Source organism: Mastacembelus armatus, chromosome 17 (assembly GCF_900324485.2).
Source record: "Mastacembelus armatus chromosome 17, fMasArm1.2, whole genome shotgun sequence".
Lineage (NCBI taxonomy): Eukaryota > Metazoa > Chordata > Actinopteri > Synbranchiformes > Mastacembelidae > Mastacembelus > Mastacembelus armatus.
Genome location: NC_046649.1, coordinates 2,018,382 through 2,030,561, shown reverse-complemented (window position 1 = coordinate 2,030,561; position 12,180 = coordinate 2,018,382). Strand labels below are relative to the sequence as shown.

The 12,180-nt window shown below is 39.1% G+C and overlaps 1 protein-coding gene across 1 annotated transcript; it reads right to left on the bottom strand.

The window, feature by feature from the left end:
* Positions 1–1,030: 1,030 nt before the first annotated feature.
* On the bottom strand, positions 1,031–6,801 carry LOC113134725 (proenkephalin-A). Its single transcript, XM_026314220.1, has 3 exons — positions 6,567–6,801; positions 6,109–6,252; positions 1,031–1,624 (listed from the first exon to the last, which is right to left on the bottom strand). The coding sequence occupies exons 2-3, from the start codon at positions 6,247–6,249 to the stop codon at positions 1,031–1,033; spliced, it is 735 nt and encodes a 244-aa protein (XP_026170005.1). The 5' UTR covers positions 6,250–6,252; positions 6,567–6,801.
* Positions 6,802–12,180: the final 5,379 nt, after the last annotated feature.

The following is a 12,180-nucleotide window of genomic DNA, read 5'->3' as shown; positions in this document are numbered from 1 at the left end:
CTAATTTGAGATGGTGACGAATCTGCATATGTAGGCATAGGTTGAATTGCTGGCCCTGGAGCTGAACGCGGAAACTGTAATCTTACAAGCCGGTGAGACTGCAACATCAGAGGTTCAGCAGTTCGTTTAGCAGTCAAACATGACAGGACCAGGCTCCAATGGACAGTTCAGGCTGCCAGCCTGCCCTCCATCAAGAACCTGTAGTGTATACCTCATGTGTCAAGAGGGGGGCAGAGAAGATTTCTCCACACCCCTCACATCCTGGACACAGACTGTTTCAACATCCTCTGGATGGTGCTACAAAACACTATATCAAAACTACTACAAACAAGGACAGCTTATTTCCCTGTTCCATTACTGAGTCAACTTCCTTATCCAACATCCTATGCAATAAAACTGATTCTGATTTTGAATTGAACACCATATCCAAAATACCGCTGTGTGCTTCAGTTAAAATGCAAAGATGATCTATCATTAAGTACCAGGTCAGGTAATGTGTCAAGTCCAGTTAGTGCATAAAGAATATAGGAGCCGACACAATGTTTCTATGTAAATTGCTGTAATCCATCCTGTTTCAAATCCAATTTCATCATGTTTTCTGCTGTGTGAATAGAGCAAATGTTTTCATATTTTAATGTTTGAAGACTTTATGACTAGCATATATCTTCCTTCCGAAACCCAAACCCTTGTGCACACAAAAACTTGAACATGGTATTTTTTTTTTGCAAATCATACACTTGACCCACATGTCTTGATCAACATACCAGTTTAATAAATAATATTAACATGAAAACCAGAAACGGACCCAAAAATTGTGTACATTTGAATGATATATATTCATTTTTTAATCATTACAGGACCTATTGAACCAATGGCATAGGCAGCAGCACGGTATACAAAGCCAGATGACACAATGTAATTAGCAGAAGAGGAGTTGATTTAAACACCAACAAGTCCAGACTACAAGGTGATTGGTTGAAGAGAGGGGGCTGGAGGGATGGAGGAATTGAAGGGTCATAACTGTGGTGTACTAGTCCATGAAACCTCCGTACCTCTTCTGAAGCTCACTGCCAGTCTCCCAAGCGCGTTTCAACACCTCGCCATTCTTGCTGCTGTCTACCAGCCACTCAGGCCTGCCCACGCGCCTCATGAACCCTCCATAGCGCTTCTTGAGCCCACGGCCCAACACTGCCTCTAGCAGGTTGCTGTGCACCACAGCTCCATCAGCCCGACGCATAAAGCCTCCATACCGCTTCACTGTATCGCCCCCCTGATCATCCCCTTCACTGCCATTCTCAGTAGCTGAGTTAAGAATCTTTAGGACCTCTAGGCGAACGTTTTCTTCCTCGCCCTGGTTTCCAGGATCCTCTAATGTTCCCTCTGGAGAGGAGGAGCGGCGAGACATGAAACCACCATAGCGCTTCATGAAACCACCATACTTCTTGGCCAGTTGATGCTCTGTTGCGTCTTCATCATTAACAATCATGGCGCCTGCTGCTTCCTGTTCTTGCAGTTGACGAGTGTCAGAATCCACAGGAATGTGTTTTTCTTCCTCCAATATGTAGTCCTGGCAAATGTGGAGCTTCTGGCTGTCCAAAACACCATCACACTCAAATGAGCATGTCTGGAAAAAACAAAAATATAATTATGATTTTCAGTCTTATGAATACAATGGTTTCAATTACAAGGTGTTGTTTCTTCCAGATAGTTTCATGGTTCTATTAAAATATCACCATGGTTTGATCAGGGGAAAGAATAATTTCCTTTTCCATGTTAACCCCCCAAACTTCACAGATAAAATAATGTAGTATATAAAGTATGATAAATAAAAGTATGATCTTAAGAGACTCAATATACAGTAAGGGCCCTTTGGTGATATAAAGGATATGTTCGGAAATTAAAAGGCAAACTCAACATTTTAGAAAATGCACTTAATTGCGTTCTTTTTAAATGCAAATGTCAATCCTATGTATGTGTTGAGTTTCGCACTAGAGTCAGGAAATATTTTGCATAGATGTGGATATCACGAATCAATAAACGATTTGAAAATTATTTTGTTCACAATGATCTAAGCTGAGCAGTCTGAATATTTTAAATGCCCATCAGTATGTAAGGGATATAGCCAGGGCTGGTTCAAAACTGTACAAACTGTACAAAACTGCAACAAAGATTCAAAGAAAATGGGATTTTTTTAAAAAGTATAAATGAAATTTAAAAAGTTTCATTAATTAAATTAAATTAATCAACAGTAGGTTAGTCTCGTCATCAGTGAGCCTTGGACACCCATGACCCTGTTGGCTGTTGACTGTTTGTCCTTCCTTACACAACCTTTAATCTGTATTAACTACTGCAGACCAGGAACACCCATCAAGCCACCACACTTTGGCCCCTGTCAGAGCCACTCACATCCTTACACTTAGTCTGTTTTTCCTGCTTCACACACATCAGCTGTGAGGACTTAATGTTCATCTGCTGGTTAAATATACCCAACACGCTCGCAGATGCCACAGTAACAGGATAATCTCTGTTATTCACTTTATGTCAGTGGTCATAATGTCTGTGACTCATCTGTAAACTGTCTAGTTTTGTGTTTTTGTTAGCAATCTAATTCATTCTGGTTTCTATGCAGACACCAAGATACAAAAACATCAGTGACTGAGACCTAGCTGATTTGCAAAATGTAGGATCAAGTTTTTTTAGAATCTCAACATAAAGTCAATCTATGGTGGCTCATGCTGCTTCAACTTCTACCATTCTTATTGGAAATGTGTCTTTTATAAATACCCCAGTTTTATTTAAATAATCCCGATTATTTTACACGATTACTGATTGACTTTAGAAATATGTCACATTTATTGAACAAAAAACTCAATTCTCCTTAAAACGAATAATATAAAATATATTCAAATGTATTAATAGCGGTGCCAACGCCATCGCGTAGCAAATCTTGCACATATTATGTTTTTGATCCACGTTTCTTCGAATCCAAACTGTTCCCAAACAATGGAATTGCTTCTACCTCTTTTGTTGACCAGACTTCTGTGGCTGCTCTCTTTCCGCCATCTTCACTGGCGCTGATTTTTAAATGCCACCAGATACCACATACGCGATTTGTTTCGCCGACAGTATATGCTGAGAGAGTTTGGGCTCCCGGAGGGGCGAAAGTGTGCATGTGTGTCATTAAGAACAAAGGCCAAAATAAAAATGGAATAATTGTTTTTTTCTGTATTACATAGTTTTTGTGATCATTGAGACCTGAAATCGAAATCAAAATTTGATTAATCGCATAGCCCTAATGACTGATTGGATCCAGTTGGACTGGGTGTCCCAATCTGGGCTAGTTGGTGTTGTCACCTGCCAAAAAAATTGTTTAGTATGTATCAATCACTGCCAACAAATAATAAACTTTGAATATCTTCAAATGTCAATGTGATTGATCACAGGAAAAAAACCTTGCAATTTAAAGATGTCACCCTGGGCTTCAGGAAATTGTGATTGTGAATTTTGAGATATAACTGGGACATATTGTGTGTTTAAGCATGCCTCCTTACAACTTTAGCAGGTCACCTGCACAATGTGCATTATAAAATTTGTTTATATGAACTTTTTTCACTTGTGGTATGAGAATAGCTCAGTGATTCTCCCTCTACCTGTCTGCTGGATCATCAAAAAAATAAACCCTGTCTGTTGTGTATGGTAAGACACAGAGAACAAATTCTGGCTTGTTTTTCACTGACAAATTGAGACACAAAAGGGTTAGGGGTTTTAATTATGGCTCATTCCATCCATCACTGCTGCTTCATTTTTCTGCCCATGATGATAATGTTTGATGAATTGCTACTGAAAAATTGAAACGAAGACAGAAATGCTACAGAGAATGCTCTGCCATCTGTCTTGTGTGCACTGTCCTTCAAGCTTCTGTTCAAATAGAGAACAACAGACAAAGACTAAACAAAAGACAGAAACAGTCGACAAGGGAGTGATTGCAATAGAAAACAGATGGTTTGGAAGAACATAACAGCCTATTTTATCTACGACATCCCTCACTTACCCTCTTAACAACATAGAAAAACACAAAATCTTGGTTAAATCCATCTGCTTCAGCCTGTTCCTCACCCACATACAAAGTATTAGAAAGATCTAAAGGGACCATACTCTATAAAAGCTTTGTGTCCCCACCTGCCATCCACTGATTCCAGGGAACCCTATAACTAACTCTTTAACTCTAAGTCCCTAAAACCTTTGTTTTAGCGGTACTATCAGACTAAAGGCTTCTACTGTGTCTGGGGTGGGGGGGCTGCACACTGCTGGGATAACCTGCTCTTAACCTCGTATGTGCCATTGGATTTCATTTATTTGAGACAAGAAATTCCTGTTTCATGACACAGAGGAGGGATTGTTGCTGAGCTTTCAGTGCCACCAGCTGATGAAAACAAAATTAATGAACAGGAAAATTAAGGGCATATTGGAGCCTGAGGGGCTGAGAGAGTCAAGGGCAGCAGCAACCTCTACCGGGCATAATGGGAAGTGATCAATAAGTAGCAATTACGTAAAGAGAGAAAAGGCAACCAAATATGAACAGGTTTTCATCCTCATTCAAGATAGACTGCTATTAATATTTTATCCAAGTCTGACACATTTTAAAAGGGTAGAGAATTCAGTGAATTAATGTACTCTTAGTCTAAATTTAATTTACACATTATTGGCATCTTTTATATACATTTTTAGAGGATCAGAGCTCTATTCATTATTAAAATATGGAAACTTATTTAGTCCAGAATTTTATAAGTAAATGGCACTTAAGTGCTAATAAAATGCATTATTAAATGTCATTAAAACATTCTTTAATTCTACATTGGGTAGTTCTGTGTGAATTACAGATAAAATAAGAAATTGTTAGATGTAAACATTTGAAATCATAAACATTTTAGTCCGTGTTTCAAACAAGTAAGAAATTATATTTTATCTGCTCATTAAATAAACCTACCTCCATGAACTAGTAATGTTGATATCACAGAAAAGATAAGAGAAAGCATTTTCCTGTGCTCACCATTAACTCAGTCACGCAACCAAACTGAAAATCCCATTGATGTCAAGACACCCAAAGCAAGTAAAATCCCCAAAATGAAATGTAAATATATATATTACATGAACAACATTCAATCAATCAGTCAAACTGAAATGTACTTGTATTCAGCTTTTTGGTTTGAATTCTGTCTGTAGAACAGTATAACTATGACTGGTGTAAAAACAGGATCACGGATGTAACTGAAAAAAGGAAACAAAAAACAGAGAAAGGAAAATGGATATTCAAAGTCAAATAAATGAGACAAGAAAAAGGGGGCAGGGGAGGAGAAAGAAAAAGAGAAAGACTTTTGAAAAATACCCTTCCAGTTTTGAATTTTTGGCTTTAAACAGAACAGAACAATATCACCATAATTGACTGTTTGAATCCCTCTTGGAATCCACAGACTGAACAAAGAGGGATTCAAATAGGAAAAGAACAGAAAGGAAAGGAAAACCCTCAAAACTTATAAATGAAAGAACTATTAATGATATGTTTGTTGAGGCATTATCTGCAGTCTTCTAATAAGGAAAATTAGAAAATAAAAGAGGTAGGGTAATGAAAGTGGTGAGGAGGCACAAATAGAAGGAGTGGAAAGAACAGAGCGGCAGGAGACAGGAAAGGGAGAAATGATGACCGCAGAAAGAAACAAATGAAAGGGGAAAGGGATGGAGTGAAAAAAAAAAAGTTCTTTTAACCTTTAAAATGGTTGGTAAGTACTTTCAAAATTATATGTTTTTTATTCAGTAAATTACAGTAGCAAACTTTAATAAGATAGTATTCAATGCTATTGTGAGTTGGTCCTTGGGTGTACTAAAACACTAAATTTTATTAATATGACTTTCTAAAAATGAGGAACCAGACTTGTGACTGTAACTAAATTTCTGTATAAAACTGGGTTTATCTATAATAAAAAAATTACCATTGGTGAAACACCAGACTGTCTCTGTAAAACATTTTCTATTTTACAATTACTAGTTTATCTCTAAGTGTGTTAGAAATATAAATTGTAGTTAATTACAGCAATTATGGGGTGATATTACCATGGAGGAGAAACCAGACTGCTGTCCCAGCAGACGGTACACACATAGTGCGCACTCCTTTCCGCAGTCCTTTCCAACCACCAGCGACACACACACGCCTAGGACCAGCATCCACATGCATCTATGAGTGGGGACAGCCATGGACTGAGGACAGTAAATTACAAAATCAGAACAAGGTTAAAACTTTGTCAGATTGGTAACATTAAGATTCACATTAAGAGTTTCAAAGTAAAAGGTAAAATCAAGTGATGATGGAAAAAGGATGTTTAAAAATGTTGCATGCCATTAGTTTCCTATAATGTATATGCTTTTGTGGATCTTTCAGTGTATTAGTATTAGCAGTTGTTGTAGACTAGTAGTATTTATAGTAGTCTTAATAGCCTAGTAGTAGTAGTGGTGGTGGTGGCGGGGATAGTAGAACAGGTTATTTCTGTTAAATTAAAAAGTTATTGTCTTACCTCTGCGTTATTGTAAACGATAGTTAGGTCGTTCTGTGCTTTCCTCGTCCGCGTACCCAATATATTTGCGCGCGCGCTGTCTTGCACGCGGTGAGCAGAGCGGTTACGGTTCAGTCAATCAGCAAACACAACACGCACAGTGTGTTCTCCCCCCTCCTCTCTCTCTCTCTCTGAATATCTGCGTACTGCCTTCGGGTTTCCGGGACGCACAGTGAAGCCGGAGCACGGCGCACACGGTGTCACGTTTTAGAGGGGAAAAAAACAAAAAAACTCTTATGGGGTACCTTCCAAGCTCTCTGTGTAGAGCTGCTGGCTCCGCGGCTTATTTAAGTAGTTTGGTGGCTTACGTCACCGGGAATGATGGGGAGCGGGTGGAGCGTTTTAATAAGCATGATGATGGGACGTGACAGCCTCCCACTCTCTTTACCGCACACACACGTTTGCTGTCAGATGTTCTATCCAGTTATATTTTTATTGTTCCTCAGAAAGCCTTTGACAGATATAATAAATGAGAGAGAGACAGAAAAATAGTGTGTGTTTGGGGATGCAGTCTGTGTGAGAAATGTCTTTTATCCCTAACAAAGGTTAATTACTTAAATGAGCCTTTCCATTATTGGACCAGAAAGGTGAGACGACATGTTGCTACGTGGAATGTTCTTTTATTAAAAATCTGTCATGTAGTCAGCTAGTCCTGTAGCCTAGTTTTTATTGCCATGATTCCCTGATGGCTTATCAGGAATGGCAAATCATAAAACCTTAAGTGAAATAGTGTACATCTCTTTTTGTCTTGGTTTTAACATTCCTGTGACATGAATGGAATAGGATGAAATATGTGTCCAAAGGGTATATGGTAGAAAACATTTTAAAATGTCATATGGCTAGTGAAGGTCTCATTTTGAATGATACCCATTAGTACAAAATACACAGTGGAATCCACATTTTGCAAAATTGTATGTAGGTCTATCAAGCGATTTTTAGTTCAGGCTACATATTAATTTTGTTCTTAAATACAACACAACGTGAGATCACATACCTGCCAGCTGGTACTGTGTGACTGTGTCTGTATTTTGGTTAATGTTGTGTTGCTTCTTTTTGGTTTGTAGTCTTTTCTTTACATTTCTTTAAAATTATGCTTACAGTAAAATGAACAAGTCACAGTGGTCGGAATTCAGTCTGATACTCCAAGCTCATCATACATGGTGGCTACATAAATAGTTCACAAACTCTGCCATCCTAGACAAACAGTGCTCACCAGACTGAGTGTCTGAGAGTTAAGTGGAAACCATTACCTGCCCTGAGAGTTTTCTGTTGTGTCAGCCATCTACATTCCACCAGACGCTAATCCTAACCTCTAACTTTTATAAATAAACAACACAATGCTCATCCCGGTGGTGTCTTCATAGTTGCTGGAAACTTTATTTTCCTTTTTTTTTTATCCGGACACAGAGACCTATACCACCACAGTTCTTCATTACATCAGGACCTTGTATTTAAAATGTGACCATCAATAGGCACATTCGAACAAGAAACAGTCGATGAAGAGGTAGCGACTGAATGAATGCAAAGCAGCGGTCCACAGCTGCATACAAGCAAAAAATACAGGATCACTTCATTAAAAAAGATCCATCACATATGTGGCAAGGCATTCAGCAACTACAGGGGCAACCAGATACCATCTACAGCCAACAATGCATGCCTGGCAGAGGAGGTTCAATGCTCTTTTGCATCCTGAGAACAGAGTAGCACCTGCACTGCCTGCCATGGACCACCCACTGATTTCTGCTTTCGTCTTTCAGTATCCTGGGCCACTGCTTCCACCTGTTTCAAATTAACCATGATGATCCTGGTGCCCAAACAGACTAATATCCTCCTGAAAATCGAGGAAAATAAGTGTCTTCCAATTTCTTCTTTTTTGTAATTTAGTACCTATTTCTGGTTAAAAAAACATGTTACAATTTAGACCTTTTTAAATTTATTTTTATTTTTAATTTTATAGCATATCCACTGTAGTGGATCATAGGACTGTTTTTATGTGAACAAACTGTCCACTACAAGGGACACAAGTCAGTGGGCTGGGTCTCAGGAAGATATCACCTGTTTGAATGACTATACCCAATAGCACTCACTCCTGTTATCACAAAGCACTTTGAGAGGTTACTCTTAAAACATACCAAGGCCAGTGAACACTATATTCAAATTTGCTGATGACACAACAGTACTGGGACTGATAACTGCGATGAAACACAATACAGAGAGGAAATAAACAGACTGATGACCTTACATTGAATATAAAAAAGACTAAAAAAAAAATTATTGACTTCATGAGACCGTGTGAGACTCGTAGTCCTCTTAACATCAGAAGAGAGGAGGTAGAGAGTGTCAGGATCCATGTCTTCGCTTCCTCCTTGGGACTTTTGTGGTTATTTCCTGTGTTTCCATGTTTTAATTCTGTGTAGCTTTATGTTCACATTAGCCTAGATTACTTACAACTGTCTTTGTTCCTAGTTCCTTGTTTTCCCCTCCCAGGGCTCTGTGTGTGTGTGTGTGTGTGTGCTGGATAGGCAACAAGGTGTTGTGCCACACCTGTTTCCCATCTGCTCATTAAAAAGAGCACTATTTAGGACACCACTTTTCATCACCTCATTGCCAGATTCTGTTGTGTCTTTTGATGGAAACAGCAGTCTTGCCACACTCCTGGTGATCCCCTGTTTTCGTGGAGTTCCTGTTCTTCCATGTTCCATGGATCCCTGTCGTCCCAGCTCCTATCACTCACGTGTTTCTACTCGAATGTCGCAGTGTGTGGGTCTTCCTTTCCGGTCCTACCTGGCTGTCCCCTGGCCTCTTTGTTGTTTCCTGGTTCCCAGGTGCTCGTCAGGAGGAATCAAGGACACCGTTGTCCCATGCTACCTATCCCCAATTCCCTGTGCTTCCCCACTAGTTGTGGCTCACCTGTACCTTTGAGCCCATTTCCAGGATTGGTCTGGACCTTACATAACATAGTGAACTTTGAAAAGACTTATCTGATTATTCCAGAGTTCTGAAGGAGTGAAGTTCTTTACTTTGAACCGTTTTTAAAGAGACTTCTTTATTGTTTCAATCCTATGTTCCTGTATTAAACAAACTGTGTACTTTTCTAACTCAGCTCTGTATGCTAGCTTGGGTCCAAAAGAAATATTTAACTGGTACATAACATAGAGTTCAGTTTCAAATTCTTCAGGACATACATTACAGGGGACCTCACATGGACCATCAACTTCACTGCCGTGGTAAAAAAAAGGTTCAGCCATGGCTCTATTTCTTGCAGAGCACTTTGACATACTGCCTAACAGCTTGGTACGTCAGCTGTACAGAGGTAGATCAGAAGAGTCTCCAAAGAGTCATAAACACATCATAAAAATTAACTGCACTCACATTGCCCTCTTTGGATGATATCTTCAGAACACACTTCCGCCACAGGGCCACCACCATTATGAAACACACAATGAACCTCCGAGAGCGATCACTGTACTGAACTCTCACAACCCTGCCCCCTCAATCTTGTTTTTGTTGTGATATTAGGACTATTTTGTGTTAATTGCACAATAACATTGTGGATATTATACAGTAAGCAGTGCTTATCTTAAATTATACATTCTATTTTTATTTACTCTGTTTTATTTGGGTGTTTGTTTATATCAGATATCTGGCAGTTGCTGCTCTCCATATGTCCTCCTCATGGTTCCCATTTGCCTGTAGGATTCCAAGGTACTTGTTGCTGTCCTCAACATCTGCTATGTTGACTTCTGGTAGTACAATCCCCTCAGTTCTGACTACCATCCATCTTCTGGTTACGATCTGACCCCATTTATCCAATCCAAATGACATTTCAGTTGTCTTGCTGTAGGTCCTTGCCGTCTGGATCAGTGAATCGATTTCTCATGAACCCCTTTCTTCATCACACCTTCCTGCAGTTCTGATAGCTGGCAAATTTCTCTCCAAGCTGTTTGATCTTGTTTTCAGCTTCTTCCTCCATTGGGGATACTGTTCCTTAGTATTGCTTGAGCTACTATCTTGCTCATATCATAGCCAAGCATCTCAAGGATCACTGCTGCTTTAGTGTATATCAGCTTGTTGGTCCCAGTGACAGTAGCTGCAGGGATTGTTTGTAGTAGACTTTTGGAAGGTACTTAACTTGGTCTCGGTAACCAGCACAGAGGTTCTCGTTATCCATTCCCACCATGATCTTCAATCTCAGGTCAGCTGCTCTTGTGTTGAGTTTGCAGGTTATTATTAGGGCTTGGTACTCAATCTCAGAATCTCGGAACACTGAGCTATTAGTTGTTTTGATGTCAGTTTAGTCAGTTTGCATAGGTCCCACATCCTTTGCATAAAAAGGTCTCTCACTGGGACTACTGGTGTAGTAGCATTCCAACAGATCCCTATTCTCAGCTCTCATCCATGAATGTCTTGTTTTTGTGTTTTTGTTCCAGTAGCACCAAGAGACAGTGTCATGTCTAGTGTTTCATTTTATATAATCCCCACTTTCTTATCTTCCCCATGCAGATAGCTGTTATCACTAGTACAGGTATAACAAAGACGAGCTTTTTAATTAAGAAGGTGTTTTGCTAACATCACTGCACTGCCTCACTGTTTGTTCCCAGCACTTATTTGTCAGGAACAAGAGCTTCAATAAAGATTAATCTTCATGCCAATGATGATTTTGTATGAATGTGTGTGTGTGCGTGTGTGTGTGTGTGTGTGTGCGTGTGTGTGTGTGTGTGTGTGTGTGTGCGTGCGTGTGTGTGCATGTGTGTGCATAAATGCACATATTTGGATGTTTGTCTGTGTGCCTGTTTGTAGGAAATTGAGGGATCATGTCTTAGTGATGGCAGCTCTGAGACTTTGGAACAGTTTTCTTCTGTTTATTAAATGTTCCCCTTCTATTGACATTTTAAGAAAATAATCTTAAAACATATATGTTCTTATACAGTATGTTTTTGTTGTGCATAATTTCTTTCATTGTTGCTTGCTGAAGTCATAGATTGATTTTCTTTTGATGTACATTTCTTAATGTTTGTGTAAAGCACTTTGGTCAACTGTTTTAAATGCGCAATGTAAATAAATTTGATTTGATTTGATATAAGACCAGAGAATTATATTCTGTATGACTTTGAAACCAGATACTGTGATGGCAAGCATGAGGCCATTTTGTATGCACCATGGAGATGAAGGGTGATCCATACCCATTTTGTTTCACTGGTGTTAATTGTGCAGCAGCGTTTGTCAGACGCTACAGGCGTAACAAATATAAGGGGTATACTATTATAGCTCATATAATGAAGACCATTTTTGAAGGTGTAATCCATATTAGGTAAGTTCTACTGAAAAGTATTATCATTAGCAATATATCAAGATGGTAATATTTGAGTGAGTTCTCACCTGCAGCTGCAGAAGCATCACAGAAATACGCTGTTACCACTACTGTCTTCCTATAATGGATAGTGCAAATAAAACATTTTAGAATTGCCTGATCATTTCCCCTATAGGTTTGAACCTTGCCAAGTACCACTAGTGGCTGTTTTCTATTTTCTGTTGCTGATATACTGTTATCTGCTTTGGCAGGGGACACAGATAA